Source organism: Manduca sexta, chromosome 26, assembly GCF_014839805.1.
Source record: "Manduca sexta isolate Smith_Timp_Sample1 chromosome 26, JHU_Msex_v1.0, whole genome shotgun sequence".
NCBI classification, from domain to species: domain Eukaryota; kingdom Metazoa; phylum Arthropoda; class Insecta; order Lepidoptera; family Sphingidae; genus Manduca; species Manduca sexta.
The window spans coordinates 18,688,250-18,715,770 of NC_051140.1; the positions used below are offsets into that span (position 1 = coordinate 18,688,250).

The 27,521-nt window shown below is 33.7% G+C and overlaps 1 protein-coding gene across 1 annotated transcript in view; it reads right to left on the reverse strand.

The window, feature by feature from the left end:
* Positions 1 to 22,368, reverse strand: part of LOC115453250 (netrin receptor UNC5C-like) — an 81,850-nt gene extending 59,482 nt beyond the window's left edge. Inside the window, exons 1-3 of the mRNA XM_037443493.1 lie at positions 22,189 to 22,368; positions 12,380 to 12,465; positions 1,305 to 1,874 (exon numbers count right to left, since the gene is read on the reverse strand). Coding sequence (XP_037299390.1) covers positions 1,305 to 1,874; positions 12,380 to 12,440 — 631 coding nt within the window. The 5' untranslated portion in view covers positions 12,441 to 12,465; positions 22,189 to 22,368. The remainder of the gene's footprint in view (positions 1 to 1,304; positions 1,875 to 12,379; positions 12,466 to 22,188) is intronic.
* Positions 22,369 to 27,521: the final 5,153 nt, after the last annotated feature.

The following is a 27,521-nucleotide window of genomic DNA, read 5'->3' on the forward strand; positions in this document are numbered from 1 at the left end:
CAAGAGTTACGTGGGCTTCCTGATCATTAAAGTGTGGGGCTGCAACTGTCCTATATAAAGTAGAAATGTGATTTTGAAAAAAGAAGGATATTAAGCTCTATGTCTTACTGCCTTTAAAAGCAGGTGCAAAACAGCAAGTTTACGCTAATTTTATAGACAAAAGCCAGCACCATTGAAATTATACTACAGGTAAAATCATCTATAGCTTTACTTCCTAATAATGGTTACTTTAGAATATTTGAATTGGAAGTTTGAAGGAAACAAAAAAATAAATCTCTTAACGGGAAGTGAACCGCGGAGAATCTAAAAGAAATAAACAAAACATGAAAGATGGAGTGATTGAACTTGACACGATGTTACTAATAGACCGGGATTTATTTCTTTTTACAATATTGTTACGGTGTTTGGTATTGATTTCTTATAAGCCCGCATAACTATTCTGATAGGTCTGGCTCTTTTTAATGGATTTGAAAGAAATTTAGCTCATAGATGGACTATGCAACAAATATAGCTTAACTAGCAATTTCAATTAGGCACCGACTCCAAAATTGGTATCCAATATATATCTGTTATGTGAAATTATTTTTTTGGTTTTCAATGGTTTTTGAAGGCGGTTTAATTTTTTGTTAAAATTATTTTTTCTTATTTTTAATAGTAAAGATAATTTGTCCCATTCCTGGCCACTATTTCGACCCTAATTAGGAGTATTGAAAGATTTCGTCATGTGATTTGGCCTAGCGGGGATCAGTATACTTTACATATCTTCCAAATGTTATGTAAGTTTTCTCGCCTTTTATAATTTACCTATTTATTTCTAAATAAATCCAAATAATTTACAGACACATTAATGAATCTCTCTCAAACTTTAATAACACTGCCACATCTGTCCTAGGATATTAAACATAACTGTTACTGAAGCTGAAACTCAAACTGGGTTACACAGAAATAAACTGCGGAAACCGACAAATTATGAGTTTGGATGGACGCTGCGCCCGTCCCACTTACACCGGATATTGTATATTTTTATGACTATTCGAACATAGGTTTGTTGACATTATCGGGAATACTGAAACATTTATAGAAGTAATGGGAAGTAATTTCGCTTCCTTAGAATTTGAATGTCAGAAATAAATTAATTCCTTATGATATTAGATTGTGATTGTTAGAAATTGTCTGAGGAATTTTGAAGGTTGGCAAATGATTACGAGTGTTTTAACTATTAACATAAGAACAGTTTCTCCTAATTATTATAATTTAAAAAAATATTATTCGCTTGGCTGTAAAATGAACAAAAAATTACTTACATGCCAATTCTACGACAGCCGGCTGACTCCGAATATCCCCTCGACTGCTCCAAGCGTAGCAAGTACACGTGAACCTGTCTTCACCGAAATATTCGTCCAACTGATCCCTGGTCACGTTGCACTCCGCTTCCACAATCCTGACACCACTCTGAGGGTCCACGAACTCGAACTGCGTGCTAGCAACCGAACGAATGTCATTGCACTTAAAATACACCTGAAGAGCATTCGCCGCACGACATCTTAATGCAGCTGGTTTATTCCTGACCACGAATGCGTGTTGAGGTTCCAGTAAGAAGATTGGTAGATCGTCAGTGGAACTTTGCAGAAGATGATCTCCTGATAAAGAAGGTAGTTCGTCCGCATCATCCCTGTTCTCATGTTCATCTTCTTTATGTGACTCATGGTCGTAATCTTCTTCTAAATAGTCTCTGTGGGCTGGAGGATGGATCTTCTCTGAGTTATAAGGATCTAGAGCCTCAACTCCTGCTGGATGCGCGTATTCTGGTCGTAGAGGTATCGGTGGTGTTGGAATTGCTGTTGTGTGTTCGGGTTCTGTGGAGTTTGATACATCTGAAACAAAGGGAATTAATCAGTATCAAGATACTATATATAACAAGTTATACAGTACATCCCGATGATGAATGTATTTGTCAAAATAACAAATACCCCTGATAAAATAGCTTATTCAATTAGAGAAGACACAATAAATTGAAAGCTATTCTTAGAAAAAGATACTTAAAGTGGCATGAAAGTCGTACGAGACAAAGTACATGCTCCCATTTGAAGCCGCATCAACATTCCTCAAGTGAGTCAGCGACAAACAAACTTCAAAACACACTTTATGATTTATGACATCAGTCGGATTTCCTGCTTAACGATTGACTTTAGTTCTGTGAAAACTTCAGAAACATGATACAAACATTAATGATGTCAATAACCATTGCTTCTTATTGCGAAAGATTTATTTCTGTGTCTGCTTTAATAAGTAGCATCTGTCAAAACACGCACCCCTCGGCGTTGAGTCCGATTTTATCTCCACCTGGTTCTGTCACACCTACGGCACGCGAAACATGGGCTTTTAGGATATTAAGAGCCCCTTTTATATATCCAAGTTAATTTAAAATGGCGGCTTTACCATCGGGATAGAGTTCAAAATTGCGGGCCAAGGTTATTTTAGAATTATCAAAATTTGCTTAGTTATCAACACATCAGCAGACAAGTAGTACGTTGACAGTATTAGAGTCGGAACCAAAATAACCGCGAGTGGTCGGGCGTAGCGTGGTTAACTTAATTAGTTTCACTTCCGTTCAGCTTACATCTATTTCCGTTTTCGTGGGGACCGATATTTCCCTTCTCGGATCTATTTTTCCTTAATGGGATTTGTTTCGTGCCGTTTTTCCGCTCGACGGCGGTTAACGGGCGCCATGTTGAAATCATTAAAATTCCAATTTAGTGCGAGAATTCTCAGGTGTTGCCGGCCGATGTATTAATCAGGGTTTCATTGAAATACGGACAAATAAATAACGGAATATACTTTAGATGAATCGTTAGTATTGTATTTTCGAAATATTAAATTTGAGCTCGAATTTTGGTCGAAATACTATTATTCTTTATCGCGGCGGCACATCAATTGAAGTATTTGAGTATTTGTGCAAACATTTGCGATGTTGCCAATGCAAGATTATCTTTGTGTGATTTATAAACACGTTTGAAGTCCCATCGTATGCTTTACGATGACTAATGAAAGTAGAAAGCTAGATTCCATACTCTATTACTACGAGAATAGATCTGATATTTCGCTGCATGCTGTTTAAATCAAAACCTGGTGATAGATTTTTTACTTAACTTATACACCTAAAAAAATATTTGAACTGGAGCTTTCTATATTACATCAAATACTTTTTACAAAGGCAACACTCCTAACGCATATTTATTCGACAAAACCTATTGGACAGTGACAGGCCGTCACACAAAACCAATTAGACTATAAAAAAAATCAACCAGGCAACAAATTAAAATCATCCAACCTAACCACTCCATTACGACTCACGTCATACGGTCTACGGTCTGTCACGTGGTCATTTATTATGATTTTTGAGAGCGCATTGACAATACGATTGTCTGATTTGTTTATTTCTCACGGTACAGCCTAACTCTAATTGGATTTCAATCCCACGAGATTGATTTTTAATAACGGTTCTCGTGTAAGTAGTATTGATGTAGATTCAAGTATGTGTTGTAATTGGATCCAGATTAATTAGAGAACGGACTGTGAAGAAGAAAGGAACTGGTTACGAATATTATTATCAAATTGGAAAATATTATTGGAAATAAAGGAGTTGTATTCAATTTCTATCTAATTAATAAATACGTCAATTCAGGTGAAGCTGAAAACTAGATTAAGAGAAAAACAAAAGACATCAAAGAGAAGACTTTTAGTAAGCATCTGATAGTTTCTGATTACAATTTATTTTGCTTTCTGATGATTTGTAAGCTTTATTAAAATAAATGTTAGCAAAACATTGATCGAAAGAAATAATAAAGTAATAACATCTTTGAGACGTCGATCTGAAATCATCAGATTATAGATAATCAGCGAAACCGTTCATACATTATCGGTAACATAAACATTTATGCATGTAATAACATTGAAAGTACAGCCTGTCATGTCGTGAGGCGCATTAAGAACATTTTAAAAAGCATTTTAATTGACACTTGCGTATTTAGCCATCACGAAGGCATGCGATGAAACCGGCATACCAAGTTTCACTTATTTGTTTGTTTAACGACTCTGATTGGTTATACTTTTATTTTAATGATTCTGTCAATCTATTTTTCTTTTAATTTATTTTTATGTTAGCTCTTATCCGTAGTTCTATCATGGATAGAAAGTATCTTATGGTATTAAGATATAATTATATGTTCAGAGAATAAATCTTCTACATCCAAACTTCTATTAGTAAAGTTATGTTTGATATTCTCGGTGAAGAAAGTAGTTCAGCTGGATTTAATAACAATTTCAAAACAAAATAAAACAATCCCAGTAGTAGCGACGCGTCACGATTTCGGATACACAGATGACATTGATTTTTAAGCATTTAACTGAACAGACGAGTCCGAACGTCGCCACATTGTAAAACGTCCGTTAAGCTTCTAGAAAGTTTACCAGATCAATCAATGTATTTCTAACACTCTCCATCATAACTTACTTGTCTGTAATGCATTGGTTACTGTCATTTATATTCAGTTATGGATCGGTTTGTTAATTAAAATCTGTCATTGGTTACTACAGTAATAGAAGACCATTGAAATAGGCTTTAGAGTTGTTAATTTATTACTTCGATGTTTAACAGTATTGTTTTTATTATTTATTTTCTGTTTATTGAACTAATCAGAAAAAAAAAACAAATAAGAATAGAGATACAAAAAATACAAGTACAAATGGCGGTCTTATCACTCTTGGCAATGTCATCCAGACAACCATGAGAAGGATATAAAAATGAGAAAGAGAAAGATTAAATTATATTTAATAAAAATTAAAAATAAATACAAATATTTTAATTGCTAAACAATACAATATGAATTGTTTTCTACGGGGCAGGCATTGGAGTCAATGAAATTGACATTAGACTAAACATCAACTATCACAACAGGATAGTGTCTGCAATCTCTATTTAATATTTTAGATGATAATTCTACAGGTTCTTGGCAGTATAGAAATCATTTCAAAAGGGAAGTTAGTATCTTAATTTATACTATCTCTTTATGGCATTTTTGTCCCAGAATATAAATTTGTTGTAAAATTTTATGTACGCTAGTTTTTCTGCAATTTAACTCTCTTTTAAGCGGCGATAGATTACTTGGTAGTGGAACGAACTGCCGAGACGAATGTCCGCATGTCAAAACCCAAGGCACGCACCACTGACTTTTCTAAAGTTATGTGTGCGTTCTTTGTGAATTAGCCCTTGCTTTAACGGTGATAGAAAATATCCTGAGGAAACCTGCATACCTGAGAAGTTCTCTATAAGAATTCTGAAGGTATTTGAACTCAGCCAATCCACACTACAGTGTGGTGGACTAAGGCCTAATCACTCTCAGTAGAGGAGGCTCGTGCCCATCGGTGCGACAGTATATAATTGATATTATTATTATTATTTTATAACCCTCTTTTCACGCTTGTACTAACCATAATCTTTGTATCAAAGAAAGAAAGGTTTTTCAAATTTGATTCATAAGATTAGCAAGTTACAAGAGTAAGGTAAGCTGAATAACCAGTAATTACTGATTCAGTAGACACCGCGTCTGCATGTCTACGTAAATGTGTTGCGCGATTGCCACGTGAAGCGACACCTGAATGGCGCCTGACAGTAACTTGATTAGTCGAGTCAGCCACTGGACTCGGCCGACAACTTGCTAATGTGTTTTAAGAGTTGTCGACAGAAAGTCGAACCACTGACCTAGTACAAGGGTATGAAAATAAGTTGACGGACTGTTCGACCGAGTGTTCGATTTGAAATATTTGTAAAATTCTTTAATTTGATTCCGGTGTTGATATTTGGGCTTCATATTATGACGATGGAGAATCATACACATAGTAAGTCAAAAATACATTATACATTCAGGAATATTTGATTGGGTTGAGGACATTAAACTTATAAATGGAAAAGATCGTTTCAAAATTAATGATTCCCCATTTAGCAAAAGTGATTCATAACAAACTCAAATTCCTAGCGAGTTAAACACCGGATCGTAATAGATTGCCTGTTTTCTTACTTTTAAAATACCTCGGAGACGAATAACATAATTAATGAAGATGGAAAAATGCCTTATCGCCTGGAAGCTCGCGCTGATTGATGTCCGGATTCCTCGCGGCGGTCGCTAAGATCTAAAAACAAACTTGGATTTGGCGTCAGTTTGTTTGCTGTTAAAAGACCGTTAAGTGATTTTGAATATTCATGTCTTTGAATGTAAAGGGGACTTTTTGCACGATGAATCATTATCTAGTGGTTTGGATTAAATGCATTAGGATAATAAACATTTAGTACTAGACATTATTAACATTAATTAACTCACAACAGTATCAGATCTCAAAATCTTTTCCATTTTAAACGTAATTATAGAATACTTACGGAGGTGATTAAATCAAACAACTTTTGAGATACTTCAAAGAACGGTTAATGAAATCTTAAAATAAGGCGTTGACTAGTGACAATGTCATTGCGTGTACGAATACTTCTTACGATCTCTGTTTACAGTTTGAAGTCCGCGTTTAGCCAGGCGTCCAAATTAAGGGTCGGATGGGATAGTAAATGACCGTTATTGATGGATCTTACTTAGTCAACGTCCACGCTGGATGCGAACTATTTTATCTGAAACATTCTATTGAAGCTTTGTTACTTGATTTATGTGTGTAGCAAATCTAATCAAGTTCATAATGAGTGTTGTGTGGTTCTTTGTGCTTGTTTTATTGTAAGCGAATAGATGTGGTATAATGATATGTGAGCCGATATTAATGTTTGTCGAATTTTCGATCTTCAAGGAAATGGAAAAAGATCTCCAGTCACCTTGGTAACTATGAAATTTGATAAAAAAATTGTCAAGCTTATTTCATATTACATGAAGCTGACTACAGAGTGGCATACAACAAAAAATGTTTTACTGAAATGGAAGACTGTTTTTTAATAGATATCTTAACAATACAAAATGACTACATTACACGTGGAGAGTAATCAATTATAACGCCAACTAACTAGTAATGTTGCACCTATTGGTCGCCAGAATTATCCCAACTAATCTTGATGAAAAATTTTTGATTGAAATTTCATAACGAGACCAAATCCGTTTCGTATAGGCAGTCTATTAATACCAAATATCCCAAACCTACCAGCAGAAATATAATCTCAGTATATCGCTGGGCACGGGTTACTAGGTTATCGGTCATACAGATTGCGACACGGCACCGAAAGCATCCGCGATAACGTATGGTTTACATAAAAAGTGATTTTAAGAAGTAAAAGATATACAAGTAAAATATTTCAAGATAGCGCGTTGTGTTTATTTTATTTGTGGCTTATGTTGTTCAGCTTCGATGTTCGAAAATATAGCAAATATTATTAAAATACTCAGGAATTTATAGAGACAAATATATTTTTTTAACCTTAACGTTTTTATTATATGTGCTTTGTGATATCGGTGTCATTTTGGTATGTTTAAAAGTCTCTGTAACAGCAGATATACTAGATACGGGATAACAAGCCGCAACTTTTAATTATCTTCTATGAACTTTAACATCAATTAATATCTCAGAGTAAGGAAATGCTACAATTGGAAATACTGGTCGTGGTAAGCGACTTGCCCATCTATCAAGTGCTTATAAACAGATTAGCTACATGCGTGTCCCAATTTATATATAAAAAATGCTCTATCGCAGCCATATTATAATATTTAAAATACTCAAGTACTGGGGTTAGAGGGCATTACACGTCCATGTCTCAGCGGTCAGATAGCAGCCGGCCACGAGCTTATAAATCAGGAACGCGCCCTGATATTCTTGTACGTGTAATAAAACATTTTGCGGTTTGCATGCGTAACGTAGGGCTGTCAAATCAATAGTTTTGATACTTTTAACTGTGTGGATTTATAAAAATATGTTTTACTACAGGAAAAACAAAAATATTATTGTATAAGACGAATGGTACTGAAATATATTATCACAGAACGAAATTTTGTTTACATCGAATGCACAAAACGTTTGTTTATTTTTTAAGTGTAAGTATGGTTGAATTTAAGTATTTAAGAATATAAATAACTCAGTCACATTTTCTACACATCAAAAATGCTATGTATCTTTATTTCGTTTCAAATTAATTTAATTGTAAATAGGCAGACGAGCAAGTGCGTCACCTAATATTGAGTGACCACCGCCGAAACATCTATTTTACTGTAATGTTTAGTTTATAAATTACTTAATGTTCTTTAAAGTTTGAAAGTCACCACACAGCTATAAAATTTACGACAGCATATAATTTAAACTACATTTACATCGATACAACGAAATTTATTTCTAACACCCCTACGAACTAAGTTCTTTTTCATTAAAAACCGACATAATACTTCAAGTAATATCACCTAATTGAACTCTTAAAAGACTCCATAAATAAATTCCGGATGCGACAGCCCTAAAGCATTACTTGCAAATGCACTTAGCGCATTGGGCTGCGACAAAAAGACGCATTCGAACTATTTAACGCACACGTGGGCGACTAGTGTCGTGAGCACGCGCCATTACGATTTCTGCTGAAAGCGTCTTCATGTAAAGCATACTCAATTAAAGCTGTTATGTCTGGTTCTTCCTGCTATATATCGTACTAATATTAAGCATAAGTTAGTGAAAATGTTTGTAGTTCCCGTATCATACGCAAACCACTGAATAAAATTAAATGTACTGCACACGAATAGAGTTTTGGATTTAAATAGACCTTTGTTATATTCGGGTAAAGTGCACTATTTTTCCGGGATAAAGAATCACGCGGCGGACTCACAAGCAATAATAAAACAGTAGACTTATTATTTCTCACAGATGCTAAATGGTCTTATAGGAAGTTCGTTTAGTTCTGTCTTGTGGACATACAACTTAAAACTCTCGATACTACAAAACCCAGGTATCTAAAAGACACAAAAGATCCCCATTTCAATCTGCAATCCCATTCCGAGCCTAAATCCATCAAAATAACTCCTTCGTAAGCATGTAAAATAAAGGATTTACGATTAGTCCATTTTTGACTTCAATCGAAAAAAACAATTAGGATCGTTTATTTAAAATAGCGTTAACCCAGTTAAATGATTTTTCGAAATTGTCACTACAATATGAACAAAGATCGAATCCGGAGTCTTGGGCTACGTACATAACTTATCCTTTAAGGCACGGATACATTAGTGTAAGTAAATCCTATTACATTTTTAACGGGTGTAGTGCTAGAGTTTTTTGCTTCGTCACTACCTCCAAATTATTCTACTGTAAGCGGATATTTTAGTAAAGGTATATTTATCTCATTCATAAATTCATGTTTAGTATGTATGCACATTGTACCTTTATCACAATTTAGACGGATTCCGGTTTGCTTTGCGGATGCAGGTGTGTGGGGTATATTTTGGCCTTTTTATCCGACTGTCACTAAAGAGTTACTTTGAATTATAATGGCAAGAAATATTTAACAATGAATAAGTTAGAAAGGTCTTGTGGTAGCAAAATTAAATGTTTAAGATTTAGAATGTCGAAGTTTATTTGCACTTTAAGTCTAGCGTTTAATACATAAAAATATAAATTAGTATCTTTCGTGTCAAATTAATGACAGAACAAAACTTCTTTAAAATGTATGTCGCCCTGCTAGATAACTTGACCTCCCCATTTTTATATAATCGGACCAAAATATACGACGCGTCTTATAATGGTATATCGACCACTACATTCGACTCGTAGACAGCAAGGTGCAACTAAGGGTCGGTTCCAAAAATATCCCATACCCACAAAAAAACTCAAAAATACGTTTCAAATTAACACCAAAGCTACTCAAGCCGAAACACAAAAAGACTTTTGAAACTAGACCACACCTACAAAAACTCGATTCATTCAGTAACTGGATACAATCGAGTCAAGAGGTCCCCAAACAAGATAATCCCATTGTTCGAGTTATAATGGTGTCTCTCGGGTGTTATTCGTTATTCGGCTCCGTGAGAACAGCTGCGAGTCGCTTTCGAGTGGCAGTTTCCGATTACATTGTTAATGGATATAAGATTTTTGCATTAGATCATAATTTGAATTTGGATTTCTTACCTTTGTTATTTTAAGGTCTGGCGTAGTTGATACGTAGGTATAACTAGTGTACTTATATTTCGCCAAGCCTTAATATTCTGTCCCATGGGACGATCCAATGTTATATGAGGCGAGCTTATTAAAACTATTCAGCAAATCAGGTGTGTTTCATTTGTTTAAAAGAAAATGGTGTAAATTAACTTTTAATTCACAAAGTAACTACTACTCGCGCTGTATAAAAACGATTGTAGATTAGTCAAGATCAAAAAATGTTGAATATCTCGTACAGTAAATTGTTAGTTCAGAAAATTCATGATTTTATCAGGTGCAGTGAAATCCTGTTGCCAGAATAAAAAATGATATAAAAATATATTATAGTTACTTGCAAATTAAAATTTTGCTAGTCTCATTTGTTTCAATATTTTTTCCACCGCCACGATTAAAAATACATATTGCAAAAGCTTTAGGTTTTATTAATATATGCAATATCGAACCGTTACTCTCCAATATCGAAAAATGTTAACTATTTCCTTTTTTTATAAGAATTCGCTGTAGATAGTTTTTTATAGTTGTGTAAATCAACTGGTTGTAGCATAGACCGGTCAGTAATGAGAAAAAAATCAATACTTTAAATCGTATACCTTATAATTTAATGCATTTATTGGATCGTCTTGCAAAATATACTAAACATTTGGTCTTTTGACCTCTCTGTTTCGACGGTCTTACGGTAAACAAACAATTCGAAAGCATATTTCAATCGCGAGTTATTATTGATCTAAAACAATGATCCATTAGTTCACATAAGAACCGTAATGCTCACACGACCCCGATACCGTGTGAACGCTCAACGTAGATTTTAGCAACACACTGTGAATAATGACTGTCACTCGATCGTATATGGTTATGAGTATCTCGTTTAAGACTCACTGATGATGCCGATTCACTTTCTATTGACAATGGTAGGGGACATGGATAGTTATATTAAATTCAAGTGTAAGTTAAAATAATCGTGAAGTTGTGATCTAATATTTCAGAAATGGTCTTTTCGACTCTGAAGTATTGCCGATTATATTAGAAATTATATTTATTAATAATTAGAGGTTTTATATATATTAAATGTCGTCTATATCTTAGCATTTGTAAATCTGTTTCGTTTGTTCCTGCGTCAAAGCTGTTTACTATACATCGCAGTTTAGAATATTAAAAAAACATTCTGAAAAAAAAAATGTATGCTACAAAACATTGCCCCACACTTTTCTACGTTCTATAATGTATTATCGATAGCACGAGAGATTCTGAGAATGTTTTATCTAAGTAGGGCTCATTTCTGATATAGTGCTGTTGGATTTCATGACGCATGATGTCAATATAATAACTTCCTCCGATAAATTTGAAGTACATTATTACTTAAGATTTAAGGGGACCTTAATATCTCTTTTTTAAGGTGTAAATACTAAATCTGTTTAATTCATTGTTTCGGAATTGTTACTGTTTTGGGAAGGCTTTCTCACCATCATGCGAAATCCTTTTTAAAAATTATCTAAAATTGAGGCGAAAATTGGATCTGTCAGTAATATCGTACATACTACTTAACACTTAACTCCGAAAACTCTCCGCCTCAAACGAAACCGAGTCATCGAACTCTTACAAAATAAATCGTGTCTACTTTTTGTCTCCTAAGTGTCTCTGAGTTGTTGTCAGATCCAAGATTAGGTGCAAACTTTTAAAGTTTTTTACCAGACTGCGAGATAAAAAGACATTCTCGTGAAAACCCTGGTAAATTAAGAGTGTCTGGTGATTACCAGTAAGATATGGAAGGCGGAACTTTTTGAATTAGGCTCTTAATGAGTGGAATCTATTTGCGGTTGTTTTTTGTCTGGCGCGGGTAACATGTGTATCGCATTCTGTCACTTAACGTTTAAGAGAAACTTTTTTAGACATATTCGTTAATCACATTATAATTTTTATATATTGCTTTTGATGATTGGGCCTAAAATAAGAAAGGTGCTTAGCAGATAACATAGCGCTATCGGGCAAAATTCCCGAAATAAACAGGTGTGTTTGTGTAAAAAATTAAAAATGTAAGTCGATTTGGGAATTCTAACCCAGAACCACCTTCTCAGCCAACATTAGCTACTTAATTATTAAAGCAGTAATAGTTTTATGAAACTGAATGTCTTTTTCATTGGGTAACTGCAATTACCACTACAGCCCAGCCTCCCAACTGAGCGGTTATCATCTTAATCATGGAGATTAGACTCACCGTGTTTGCTGTCTGCTATGACAGCGACCACCCATAGCACGAGGAGAGCGCCGCTCGCCATGGCTTCACAAGGGCCCTGGCATCACCTAAAACAATACCGCTGTTTAAACACTTAACATTACCAATATTTACGTTGCATTCAGTGTTGTTTGACGTGGTATTGGGAACGGAATTACTCAGCGAATTGGGTTTTTAATAGGCTTTTGGAATTTGTGTTGTGGATTTCATGGTATAGAGGAAGTGGAGAGAGCAGGAAAAGGTAGAAGTATAATGATTAGACTAGTTTGTTACAATAAAAACGATTTATCAGTGATTTGTTTTCAGATTTTTGCACCCTGTTTCATTATTTTAATGAATTGCTTCTGGAGCATTCAGTTCATCTTTTTACAATGATAATAAACTTAACAAAGTAGTTTCAGTGTTTCTTTTTATTCTTATTTCTGCTGAGAAATACTTGTTAGGAAGTTTGATTTATATGAAAAGTTCTGTACCCTCGCACACCGAGGAATTATTGAGTTCATTTTTAATGTTGCTATCCTTATTTAGCAGTTGGATGTGCATATTTATTTTCAAGTTTTAGATCACATGTTTCTACACTATGATATATTATGTTTTCGGTGGACTAATCTCGTCGAACCCATTTGTGCCACATAATAATGTCTACAGTAAATTCATATTTAATTCCAGAAAATTCATAGATCCGTTCCCATAAATATTTTACACCAGAAGATTTTTAAAAAAATAACCGTTAATTTTTTTATAAGAAGACGCTTTGATGCCCGCACGCACTGCAGCGTGACTAATTGGGTCTTTTCGGACATTTTGAGGGAAAAATGGGCGTAACTCAAGCGCGGCTTTACAAAAGGAACTATTGTAAATCTATGACACGTATTAAAATTAATAATAGGGTGCTTCTGAAGATAATTTTGGATGATTATGCATGGTGTTCGGTAAATTACGTGGTATTATTTTTGTAATAATTGGATTTTGAAAATATGTATCCTTAGTTGTAGGTTGTAAATTTTTTGCTTAATGGTCGGCTAAAAGACAGTGGGTGTGGTGGTATCATTATTGTCTTTGAACATCCATAATGGAATAGTATGGGTGTTTCTAACCATTAAAGAAATGAATGAGGTTAAGACAGGATGATATTTGGACCTCCCACAATATTTGCTATTTTAGGTTTATACATATTATTATTGCATCAGATTTTAAAGTGATGAATTTCATTTAGATTTTATACTGTCACATATTAAACAGCAAAATATTTAATTAAATATGTATAAAATTGGAAAAGCTACCTTTAGAAGTCACGATATAAAAGAGGCAATTGATCCCTTCTTAACCGAATTTTGGCCACGACGGCCAATCTCAATGGAGATCAGCCAAGTATGCAGGAGATATTATAGTGATACCCCTGTGGGGTATTATACCGCTAACTTTCTGACTCCAGGCTGCCACTGAGTAATTTTCTAATATGGAAAAACTCAGTCACAATTATTTTGGACCGACCCAGGATTCGAAGCCAGGACCTCAACGCGGTAGTCGTACTCGTAACATGTACAATTATAACTACGCCATCGACGCAGTCAAAGTCAAATTACAAGCATTTTGATAAGCATCTACTTGAAAAATAATAATTTAATAATACTTCACCTAATCCATGCAATATAAGCACTTAAGCGACTTAATTTCATAAAGCCAGGGAACAAGAAAGCCCCATTCGAGATGACCGCGATAAGCGCACGGTAGCTGAAGGCTCAATAAGAGATAAGATAACACGTGTCAACAGAGATCACCAGATTACAGCTAATGCGAAGCCATTAAATATGATTCATGTGCAAAGACAACTGGGGAAAAAATGAATAAAAGTATTACATGTTAAGTCATGAAAGAGATTAAAGCACTTAATGAAAATAGTAAAAAATTTAAATAGAGATGTCCTTGAAGGAAAACAGAAATAAAGAATGAATTATTTGATAATGACACTAATGTAGTAAAAAAATTTAGAGGTTAAGTAATGAAAGAGATTAAAGTACTTAAAGAAAATAATAAAAAGTTAAAATAGTGATGTCCTTGAAGGGAAACAGAAACAAAGAATGAATTATCTGATAATGACATTACAGTAGGTATTTACTTAAATGTTGTTCAAGAGATAAAAAAATTATAATGACTACTAGAGAATTTACTTATAGGTACAGGGAAGCAGCAATGGATGGAAGATCGATGATATAATCTTTAACAAACGGCATTTTTTTAAATTGAAGAGCCCTCGAATGCTAGATTTAATATAATATGGATACCAAAAGTAAATACAATATTAAAGCAAACATAGAATAGCAATCACACTTCTAATGAAAGTATCTAAATATTTTTCGTATTGTCTGGACTGCTTTTAATTAAAATAAGATGGGTTTGATTTCAATGATAAGTCTTTCTTGGAAAGAAATCAGATCGAAGGTATACGGGATAACGATCAGTAAATACCTCTGAATGTCCACAGTATCCAATCGGTCTACATAATTCATGCAAGTTCTGAATCATAGCAGATCAAATTACGAAGGGCCAACCGGGAAAGGCGCACCGAATCAAATTAATGAACCGACAAGAAGTTAAGTTAATCCTATAACTTAACCACTAAATGATTTATCAAACAGAAAATACGAGTAAAATGTATTGGAAGTCGAGTTAATTCCTTGTTTAACTTTGAATTTGTTAGGGATGGGAAGCGATGAATCTCGATGATCGATGCGATTTTGGTGTTTAATCGTCTGATATTACGGTCGTCATTTTTTTTTTATAATGTGTACGATTGATCTGTTTTTCTGTTAAAGAATACAATTAAATTTCCAATGATAATTTTAATAAAAGTATTTCACTACTGTGTCTTTAAAATATTTATGTTGTTTCCTCCAAATTCCTTATCGGCAGTTCGTAAAATAACAATGCACAAGAACCAGTTTATCATAAACTTTTAAGTCAGTATTTTGATATTTTTTAAATAGATTTTGTATCGATATTATCGACTTCGGCACATACCTAAACGTCAATAAGCAGAGTAAACAAATTAAGCACGGCAAATACTGAGGTAATACCTGTATAGTATTACACGGTGCCTTTTAAGGAGTCGGCAGAGAGCATACGTGATAGATCTACACTGATTACGGTCTGAGGAGTTCGTTAATTTAAGTGGTTTGGCGATTAGTGGGCGCGGTGCCGAAAAGAGATTTTTATATTATGCTGTATATTGTTGAAGACTTTATATGGGAGGGCGGATTTTTTTCTATATATTTTAATGACGAGATTAGAAGGTAGTAGGACTACCTAATACAGTAGCAAGACTATTAGTAATTTTAATTTTAGTGCGCATGCGTTATACTAATGAGTTGGGTGTTAAGCTTTATCATGTTCATTTGCATGCTTCATTATATAGTGACTGCCAAACAGAAAAACAAAAGAGCTATTATAATGTATATACCGGCTTAATAGAAATTGTTGATACTTAACCAGAACCTATTACTATATTACTATCCAGATTACTTTTAGTAACGATACTGCTAGCTATAGCTTCTACTGCAGTACAAGCACAAAATCAAATCAAAAAACCATTTTAAAGATTACCGGCCTTTAGCGGCATAATTATTGGTTAACGATTTAACACACTTATGCCTTTTATTCTCGAAGGGGTAGGCAGAGGCGCAACTTGTGTACCCATTTTTCGCCATGCGTATTCCATCCCTTGATGTAATATGGTGCAATGCCATATAAGGCACAAATTATAGACTACGTTCTGATACTGACTAGAAAACCCAATAGCCGATCCGGAGATCGAACCCAAGACCTCACTGCAGTCGTACCACACCACTACACCACAGAGCCAATCGAATGATTTAAAACCCCAATTATTACCTCAAACGCTATAACTACGAGACTAAATAACTCCCATGTACTTTTTCACGCAATAACCTGTTGGCAACAATAAGTAGAGAACAATTGTCGATTACGACACACCTCGGTTGCTAAGATAACGTCGGTATCTATTGGAATTTTAGTAGGGCTAAGAGCGTTTGCGTGTTGAACGATCGTGCCGATACGCCACGTCACTGTCACGGCACTGAGGTTGTTACTAATAAATATTTTTGGTTGACGACAGCGTTTTGTCTTTTACTCTGCTCTTATTTGAAGGGAAAAGGTACATCAAGGTAAAAACTGTGAGTAATGACGTTTTGGTAACTGTGTTAATGTCGGAAATTGTTAATTTGAAGTTGGTGTATTTTAAATTTAACTAAAACGCTTCCTGAATTTTAAGATTCTCTCGTCTCAAGATGAGACAAGCGCATTGTTTGATTGATAAGTCTAAGTTGTAAGTTCCGAATTCCGCTTCGAATCTTTATAGAGTCGTGACTGACTGACTGACTCATCCAATAAATCAACAATAACAAAAATCTTGCAAACACTTTGGCTCATTACTGTATACTTCTGTTGGTGTTAACAAATGCTCAAACACAATTGTACCATCAATGGATTCCAAAGGGCCGCCTTGGCCAATTTAGAAGGGGCTTTTGTATACAAGTTAAAATATTAACTGAAGGTTAAAATTACGAATGAGGTTACCAAACATGATCATGTACACCGCTGTTAATCTTGTTCTAAAAGATTACAAATCACTGATTATTTTTTTATCTGACAGCATAATTTTCGATTCATTAGTTTTTATTATTAATTTTGTATTGGCGTGCGAGTTGGTTAACCTCTGGCTTTTTGTATGAAGATTTGATTAAGTAATTATATTTTGGGATTTGTTCGTTCATGGTCTAGCGTAAGTATTATACTTAGTTGATATTTAACCGCTTTAAAAAGAGGAACTTGAACTAGTAGCAGCACTACTCCAGTCTAGATTTAAGGAAATTATAGTTAATGAAATCGTTGAAACAACTGTCGGGGTGGTGAGCTTTTGCGGTATTGTTCATTAGTTTGTAATTAAATTTTATATTGTATTACTAATATTTGTAAAGCAATGGTACTGGAATTAGTTTTAAAATCTGCTATTAGTTAGAAATTAGTTTTATTTTCTCCACTTTCTCCATAATTTGTTGGGGCAAAACACTTTTTGATAAAAGGACTTATTATGTTATTGTAATACGTCATTTCGGCAATCACCAACCACTTATTGATATCATTAAAGTCATTCCATAGTGCAGTTCCCACGGAGCCATTGTCCTAAACATTCCCAATAGCTATCAAGACCGGCATCGGATTCAAACTCCGCCACCATTTCCCCGCTATCACCCACACGTGACAAAGCCCAGTAATGGGAATCGACATTACCCTATTTATATTGTTGCATCTTATCTGATTCTGTAGAGTCGCCGCTTTATGTCGTAGAGCTATCAAAGTTGGTAGCTTCAGAGATTTTTATTTTACGACTTTTGGCAGCTTTGTCGGTTTGCGGTGTTGGTGTTGGTAGAGTTTAAAAGCAATTTTGTTTGTGATAAAATTCTTTGTCTCTTTTAAATGTTGAGAAGGATTAACGTAGTAAAATTGGTGGAATGAGATGTTTTATTAACGTGCCACCTTTGTTTAATATTAATAAATGCCAGCTTCATTTCTATCAAAACACTTAATTTAGAAAATAGATTTCATAAATTATTTTATAGTAATTTCTTTAAAAGAGAAAAAAATTAGCATCAGTCAACAAAGATGGTATACTCGATAAATTTTATGACGATGCTGCAAATCCCACCATGGTCAACTCCTAGATAGCTGACGTTGCGTCATAAAAAATAATAACTCAGAACTCGGAGATAGCCGCGACCGACTTCCACAGCGAAGAGAGTAATAAATCTACTTATCTGGAGAAATGCATCTGTCATAATTGGTAGAAAACAACAGAAACGTCGATAAAATTTTATTTTGGTCGGCATTTTTTGAGATAATGAGAAAGTTAATAAATGGAGGAAGTGACTGATTTCGATATAGTAAAATATGGAGTCGATCGTCACATTAATAACTGTGATGGGGTGATTAAAATGGACTGTAACTAAAGGATAACATGACTCTAAATTAAACGGCTATTCAAAAAAATATTTTAATGTTTTAGGTGTATTCGTGTTCAAATTTGATAGAAATAATATTGGACATAGTTACTGTTAATATATTATTATGTAACGTCAACCACATAACTAGCTGAAGCTACTCAATACTTCAAATCGCTTTAACACTTTTGTGTGCCTATCATTTATTTTTCTTAAAAATAAAAAAAAGGAATTTACTTTACTTCATACAAAGAAAAAATGTTTCAACTAAACCTAATGTGTATATACGAAATGTAGTTATATTTGACTGTACATATCACAAGAAGACAAGTGGAGTTAGTCATACACTTCTGGATAGGGTTCCTGTAAGGTGAATGAATTACTTTTCGTATTTTGATTAGTGAAATAAAAAAAATATAAAGAAAAAGTAACAATAATTCATACTTTGAAACAATTTAAAACCATAGCTAATTATCTTTGATTTACTGTATTAAATATTTTATATTTAAATCCGCGTAGTTTATACCTAAAACTATTTTTTTCTTAAAGACTAAATTATTCTGACAATAATTTTCATACGAACTGCATAATCTTTAAAAATAGCAAGCGACTCCGTGAAAGCAAAACGTTACGGCTTTAAAAGAAACTAAAAGCGTCACTAGACTTCAATGATCCCTATTTTCTAGGACACTAGTAAATAATAAGCCTGGACCGAGAATAATGTTTGTATGGTCCGCAAACATTTGTCTAGTTGTTGGACCGAAACTTTCTCAAAGCGTACCCGTGATACAAAACTTTTATCGCAGCGTGGAGCTTTGTATGAGACTTTTAGTGTTATATTATTTATTCCAACTACGCTACGAAACAAACTTAGTCAAATCTATACATATAATAAATAAGAATCCGGTGTCTGTGCATTGAAAGAAAGTTATAAAATGAAAGGGAGGGGACTTAAAGAGTAATAGAACGTAAATCAGAGTCAAAGAACGTAAATGTAGTTTTCATAGTTAGATGGAGTTTAATAAGAAATATGGCTTAAAAGTATACTTGACGTAGTAATTATTTATTTAAGAACCTCCAACGAAGGATACACGGCATATAATAAAAAAAATGTCGTAGCATTTTTACAATTAGCAATGTGGCGTGCCTCTTCAATTATAGGAGACCACAGCATGCAAATTTATATATTGGTACAGCGGGAAAAAAAAATATTAATATTATTTAGATATATAAGTAGAAACTTTAAACAGACAAAAAGGATAAAACATATTAAGCAGTGACAAAACATAACATCTTATGTTATAACTATTATTTGATGTACGATTAGTACTAAAATGACTTGGGTTCGAGTCTTGGATGGGAAACAATATTTAGTGGCTAATAATCGTAACCCTTTGTGCTTTGAGGCGCATGTTAAGTTACTGGTCCCAGTTGCTGCCAAATGGAAGGGTTTAGAAGTATGGAGCTTTCGAAAGCTCTGTATATGTATTTAAGTGTTAATATAGCCTAGGAATTATTTATGTTAATAAGTTGTAAGTACGTATTCAATGATAATGTTTTATTGGTATTGAGGGTGGTGTAGTTCTGGATTCAATACTATATATTTATCATAAAATGTGTTTTCCAATGATAAGTAACGGTAAAATATCCTATTTTATAGGATTTATTAAATACTAATAGTATTAATGTAATGTTTTCTCATGTGTACTAATATTATAAATGAATGAACGGATGAACAACACCTCAGCCCCCCCGTGACCACGAAGGCTTCAAAGTCTTTGAAACGTCGAAAAAAAATTAAAATATTAAAACCGCGATAAAATCCGAAAATTATTTAAATTTAAATATTATAAAGAGGATATGTTCGTAGATTTGTAGGGGCTACTTTGTATAACCACTAAACTGATTAAAAAAAGATTCTCTAATAAGAAGCTATATTACCCCCGAGTTCTATAGGTTAAAATAAAATCGGGAAAATATTTTACAAAAAAAAAATTCACGTGCTTGTACCGCTGCGAAAAGCTAATAATACAATAACGATGATGAACCAATCGTAAGAAATTAAATTTATTAACCAATTACAGTGATGAATAAAAACAGAAAATGGCTTAGAGCCTCACTGGATTAAAGCTAGTATAAAAGATCAAAACCCGATCTAATAAACTAAAAGAGCAATAAAATTCTAACAAGTTACTATTTACTGCCTTGTTAACTTAAGTGATTTACATATTTTAACATTTCATAATTTTGGTATTAAGCAGTTTCGAAAATATAATTTAACACTGGATACCGGTAATATTTTTGAAAGCGAAAAGCTCTGAAAGCCGTTGCTTAATATAATATATTATAATCGAATCATATAAAATTTATTGGTGGAAGGATATATTTTATACACACCCAGATAGCGACCACCGCACACAAGATGGTAAAATCCGCCATAGTTTCCCACACTATCAGGTTCATTGGGGTCAATTTGCTGTGTACGTATGAAAAAATAGATATAAAGTCTATGTCCCATTTGTAATTAAATATGTCACCTTATATGACAGACTCGCCTGCAATCAGACGGGACGAATCACTCAGTGAAAAGTGGGTTTGATGTTTGCACCCCTGCCTACCCTTTCGGCGATAAAGGCGTGATGTTTTTACATATTAATTAATAATTTTTATAAAGTAGAATATTATTAATATATTACTGAATATTATAAATAAGATGTCATGTAGATAATGCCATAGGGACTAACTCACCATTATTTAAATTAAAATGTAAATAAACAAATGACCAGGGCGAAAAAGTGTATTAATGATTAAATTTTAAATATTAATACAAAAAACAAACACATAACACCTTTGTTCCTGAGGGAGTAGACACGTTCCGTATAATTACTATGATAAAGTTACATAATAATTTATGAATAGAGATAATTATTTTTAATATCTGATTCTACCCTAAGATAAGCGCTTAAAATAATATTCCAAAGTAAAACGATTCTTAATAATATTTACTGTTGAATTCATTTAGAATATATTTAAATGTACGAAAATCTTTCAATTATAACAGACTTAACGTCAAACGAAAGTAACGCATCGTAATTTTGATTTAAAATACTACTATGAGTCCATTTCTAGTAAAAGATGTAGTCTATGTAGATTTCAAGAATAATATAGCTTCTTTTTAGTGAAAGAATTTTCAGAATGAGAGCAGTAGTTATGAAAAAAAAAACAAATAAAAATCAATCTTTTCATACGATTTATGTTATACCATGAATGTAATAAGTCATCTTTTAATGACTTTGAATTCATTCCGTAAGAAATATGTTATTAGCAAATAATTGTTAATTTAAAAACCTAATAGAAAGAAAAATATCCCATCAAAAATGTCATAATTCAATGCACAACCAAGTAATTTTACATTTCTATTTATTTCTATATTTTCTAAATCCTTAATTGTGTAAAATTGTAGTCTAAATATTTTTATCAGCTTCAAGACTATTGCGACAGATAAGGAAAAAGCACAACAAAGCTATCTGATTAGATATGGCGGGCCATGCTTTGATTAACAAAAATATAATATTAATCACTATTTGTACATACTTTCCAACATCAATATAATTTCTCTATTTTTAAAATCAAAACGAATCAAGAAATACTACTAGATACCAGATTAAAATAAAAATAAAAAGCATCGTCTCACGAGATCTCATGTAGAACGATATACTTTCGTAATATCCTCTCATCTTATAATCCCGTTTTATAGATAATACCAAAAATTACCTTATCTAATAAAATTGAAAAACAACTTTTTCATCACCGTATATTTCACAAAATCACTTTACAATTCAAACATAATCCAGAATGGCACGCAACACTCGTAGTTTACACTTCACGTATTAATTTCTCGCGATCCCGTTTCCCGTAAGCCGGAGAGCCGTGCGCCTCCGTCGAGAGAGCGAGTGTAACTGATGTTCCGAAGGGGACCCGACAGGGGCTAGGCGGGGGGTGCACCAAGAGATAGTGAGATCTTCGCCATAGATTTTAATGATCACATCTGGTGGAAGAAAAAGTGCAGTTAAGTGTTAAGGGTTGGAGGTGACAGAAAAAGTGGGTCTGTGGTCGCGGGTGACATTTTTATAAATATGACGCTTTTAAGTGATGACTGATATACCCTTACTTTAATGTAACCTTAAGGACTTGGTACATTTGAAATTTTGGTAGAGAATTAGAATAGCAAGTATGCCTCATACTGCCAAAATGTTATGTAGAGTTATAAAGGTGAATCAACTCTCAACGGTATGTTAGGTAATCGAAAATCCTTTATAAAGTAGCTTGGGGTTGATTGTGTTTAAACGTTTATTGTTCCCGTAAAGCTTCAGGTTTTAGGTTCGATTTCCAAGCTTAATATCTAAAACTATCAGTTTTTCGTTACCATACCTGAATTTCTCGAAATCGGAATTTGTGTTCGATATCAAGAATGTATCGCTCCCTATCACATCACAGGATAGAAATCGAGATTGGTAAAATTTAGTGCAATAGTTTACGTCAGATAATCGTTTATTGATAAAAACCGTATGTTCATATATGGCATTTATATTCTAGAAACAAAAAACTCGCGCAAGGAAAACATCGAGATGAATAATATAAATACAATATTTGATAGACCCTTGCTAGTCCTACACAACCAAACATTTGAGTTTTTTGTCTACAACATTTTTTAGACACATTCGCCACGTGTTTCAGAGACAGAGTGGCAACGTCCATGTGTTCCCTATGTTTTAAATGAGCCAGTATTTATTAAGTAACGAATAAAATAATTAATGGATTCGTTTGTAGATGGCCTCTTTTCGTTAAAAGCCATACGTGGTTATAAAAGGTTATTGTGTTAGTCGGTGAAGTGGTTTATAGATACCAATATATCGATGGGAAAAAAACTATTTTTAATACTGGCAAGTTGATTCAAAATGAATATTTTTTAAATAAATTTAATTAAGTATTTAGACTTTTTTTTTACTAGCTCAGCAAAGTGACTCCACTACACCTGACGGTAAGTGGAATTGAGTCTAATAGAATGTCGACTGACGAGAAATGGCTATCCCTCGATAGTCAACACATTTATATTTTTATAATTACAATTTAAAAACTTCCATTGTGGGTAGTAATTAGTTTAATAGGGCTGGTCGACAGAGGGTCAACTATCTGACGGTCAGTAGAATTATCGGCATTTCAATCAAACACTTTTTCCAATATCCATTATTTTCTCTAAAGATGGTTAACGGATCTCATTATTTTCTCTAATTTTTGATGTTGCACCGATGTGATAGATAAATCATTACTATTTGTAAACATTTTAATGAATGTCTCATCTTTCTCACTCCGAAATACATTTCTATACAAAACAAAACAATAATAAAACCCGCTTAATCTTTTCAAAGAGAGACGATCTAAAATTAGCCTCGGATTCATAACAAAAGGCGACGAAAAATCAAATTCTTGTCACTGGCGAGTAAAATCGAATCCCATACTATCAAAACCCGAGATAAGGATCATGGTCGATGTAAGAAATCGTTTTCCCATCAAGGCCCTTGCGCAACGGCAAGTTTTTTGTCTGCTAGAGTCAGGTAGAGACCCTCTCCAGTTACATAGGGCTAAGAACTTGAATTTACTGCATTGTGCCTCAACAAAAGATCACAAAGATACAAAAGATATCAGCTTCTGTAGCCTTATCGGAGTAATACGAGAGCTTTTGAATCAGTACAGATGTTTTTAAGGCGTTATCAGAGTAATGCGATATTAAAGTACTCATTTTGAAATTTTGAATTATATATTTTCATTGTTAATTACAATTATATAGCTATTAAAATCATTATAGTTTATATCGTTGTTGAAAATTTATATGTTTAATATGAAAGCAGAAACGTGTTTAGTATAAATTCCATGCAGCAGTTTCTGGATAAAATTCAATATACACAACAAATTGAAATTGTTTCGCGGTAGACGGGTAAAAATAAACCATTTTATTTCTTAAGTAGGTAAACGAAGTCCGCCTGTTGGTAAGCGGCGCTCGCTGTCTATGGACTTTAACCAATACGTCACAGTGAAGCCCCTGCCTACCTGAAATACAAATAATTCCGAGGCAATACAAATCCAACTTACTCCCTTGTATATAAATACCAATTAATATCCAATACTTAACAAAAACTGCAAACGATTATAACACCTATCTTTCTTGCATTGTTAATCCAACAATAGTACAATAACTAGCGAGAAAACTACTTAATAATTCAATACAATATAATAAGAATGCTTCCTTCCGTTACTGACTGGATGGCTTATTATAATGCTGTCATACCCTATGATGTCATGTTACAAATAAATTACTGTTACGTGTAACAAATTTTGATTCGGGCATCTGAGTTTTAGGAGTGTGTAGCGGGAAGTGGAACTGAGCGGTAGTCTTGAGTTAGGTTCCTAGATCACGTAGGATTTTGATATTGTTTTCTAGAAAGGTCTATTGTTGTTTAGTTTTATGTAATATAGTAATAATCATTCTTCGGTTTTTATTTCACTCCCTTAGGAGTTTATAACGCGTTTTTAGGGATGTGATAAAATTTGATTTACGAGTAATAGTCTGATATCAACACTCTGGGAGATTCAATTCTGGGACATAAAACTAGAACAACTCCCTTTTCTGATCTGGAAAACACAATCCAACACTGGCTATACAGCCAGTTTAACAAAACTATGACAGAATTACTACGTAATAATATTAGCTGTATGTTTTCTTATACTTAAGAAATTCCTAAAAAAAACCCATAACTCATTCACATAATATATCTTCATGATTAACATCAATAACATTGCCAAACAAGTTACAAGTATGTTGAAAACAAAACATCCTAACCATTGTAAAGTGACAAGAAACGAAGTAATTGTTCAGTGAAATAGCGGAGTACACAGCGCGGTTATAAATCATTGCAAACGGTAGTGTATGTTGAAATAAAAGGCCCTTCGCACCGCGCCCGGCACGTAATGAGTAATAGTAAGGCATTCATTACTCATGCGGTAGGGATGAGCTGGTTTTATCGATGTTTAGTGTAAGGTTCAATGTGAACTGTGTTTGTATATTGGAGTTGAAAATTATGACGTACCCTAACGGTTTTACTTTATTAATACTTTAAAAAATACTTTGTGTTTTTATAGGATTAAGAGGAAGAGTTTGTTAATCATATTATAGTACAGACAATGGCTTAGAGATTAAGAATAAATATTGTAATGTTTAGAGGTAGACTGGATACACACTTCGCACTTTTATCGGGATCATAATTTAAAAGGGGCTGGAACAATTGTTATATGGGGCACAAATATGGTCCAAGAGGTTTCATTTTCGAATCAAGAAACAAAAGTTTTCGTCAAGTTTGAAAATCGATAACTTCAGGATATCGATAGAACATGGCGCATCTCTACCGATGCCGCCCCGCAGTTTGGCCGTCTGTCGTCGGCGCTCCTCTGTAATGCTCCTAATGTTCTTTTGAACGCTTGAACTTGGCCAAAAAACTCATATGTGGAGAGGTTATCTGTCATTTTTGAAACACTATCTCGGAGGAGTTTTTACTGAGATGTTAGGAGGGAAGAGGGAAGTGTTTTGGAGAAATTTATTAAAAAAAATGATCTTTATAACCGACTATAGCAGGAAATATGGGATGTGATTATCAATAAATATACCTATATGAGTGTTTATTTGTGTATGTAAAGTTTGGTAGTCATGGTTTATCATTATTAAAATATTATAAAAAAATATTGTGAAAAATAAAAACATAGAAGTTGAAACAACATTTATAATATTGCATTTCAACCGGGCATCGAACTAACTATCAAACAATCTCCACTCAGAGCGGTGGCATTCCAAAATCCACCGTTAACATAAAAACAGCGATCACAATCTCAGAACTCTGAGTCGTAACTCGCGCAAATTGGCCCATTTTTCACACAATTTTTTAACGTAATTACAAAATGTTTATTACATCCATACAAATTGCTGGACTTTGTAGCTTGTCTCGGGAATTGTTATTCTAAACGCGACGCCGTTCATCCGTTCTTTTGTGACGTTATACAGAACCAACTTTATAAGAATCGATAAATCATTGGTGATTTTTGACCTCAAAACTGTACAATTTATAAATAAGTTATTAATATTAAGAGTGAAGCGGCCATAGCCTATTTGGGCAAGGAAAGGACTGTCGAAACGGTATTGCAGGCTCATAACCAAGGGCACAAACATCAGATTTTTCTAAAAAAAAATTATGTGTTTTCTTTGTGAATTATTGCTTGCTTTAACGTTGAAAGAAAAAATCGTGAGGACATCTGAAACATGAAGAGTTCTCCATAAGAATAACGAAGGCATGTGAAATCTTTTAATAGGCCAGCGTGGTTGACTAAGGTCTGTGATCCTCCCAATAGTAGTAGGCCATGGCCAATAGTAGAACAGTAAATGATACAGGGCCGAGAGTGATATTATATTTAGAGAAGGAAATAAATATAAACGATGACTAATTCTTCCATTATTGGTATTATTTTAATTGATGTATCTAAGAGATCCCTAAAAGGCAATTATTTAAAAAAGATACTATACGATTTCCTAAAATTTATTTTTCCTGCTCTGGACACGTCAAACTACTCTTATACAGTTTAATAAAGAAGTGCTTTGGTACCTATCGGCATAACATCATCCAGGTATACTTTGTCTTTATTTATTTTACTATCATGAGTGAATGCGCAAGAAGCGAGACATTGTATTGCAATAATGTATACAACATTGTATTACTAAGACATATTCGACGATTAGTAAGACCGTGCAAAAAGCGATACAATACGTATGAGAGGCGGTCACGTGTCTTGGCTCCTTTCTGGATAATTTACGCCAGTTCACGATGGATATACGTCAGTTTGTAAGCTTTGAGCTGTCTCCGGGACGTCTGTACCGGTATTGCGAATCTATGGGACGAGATATTATAATAACCGAGACAAACTAGTTGAACATTTAAAACATAGTTAATAGAGTCTTAATTTGTTTGTATCATGTATGTGAATATATTTCAATATACTAATACGAA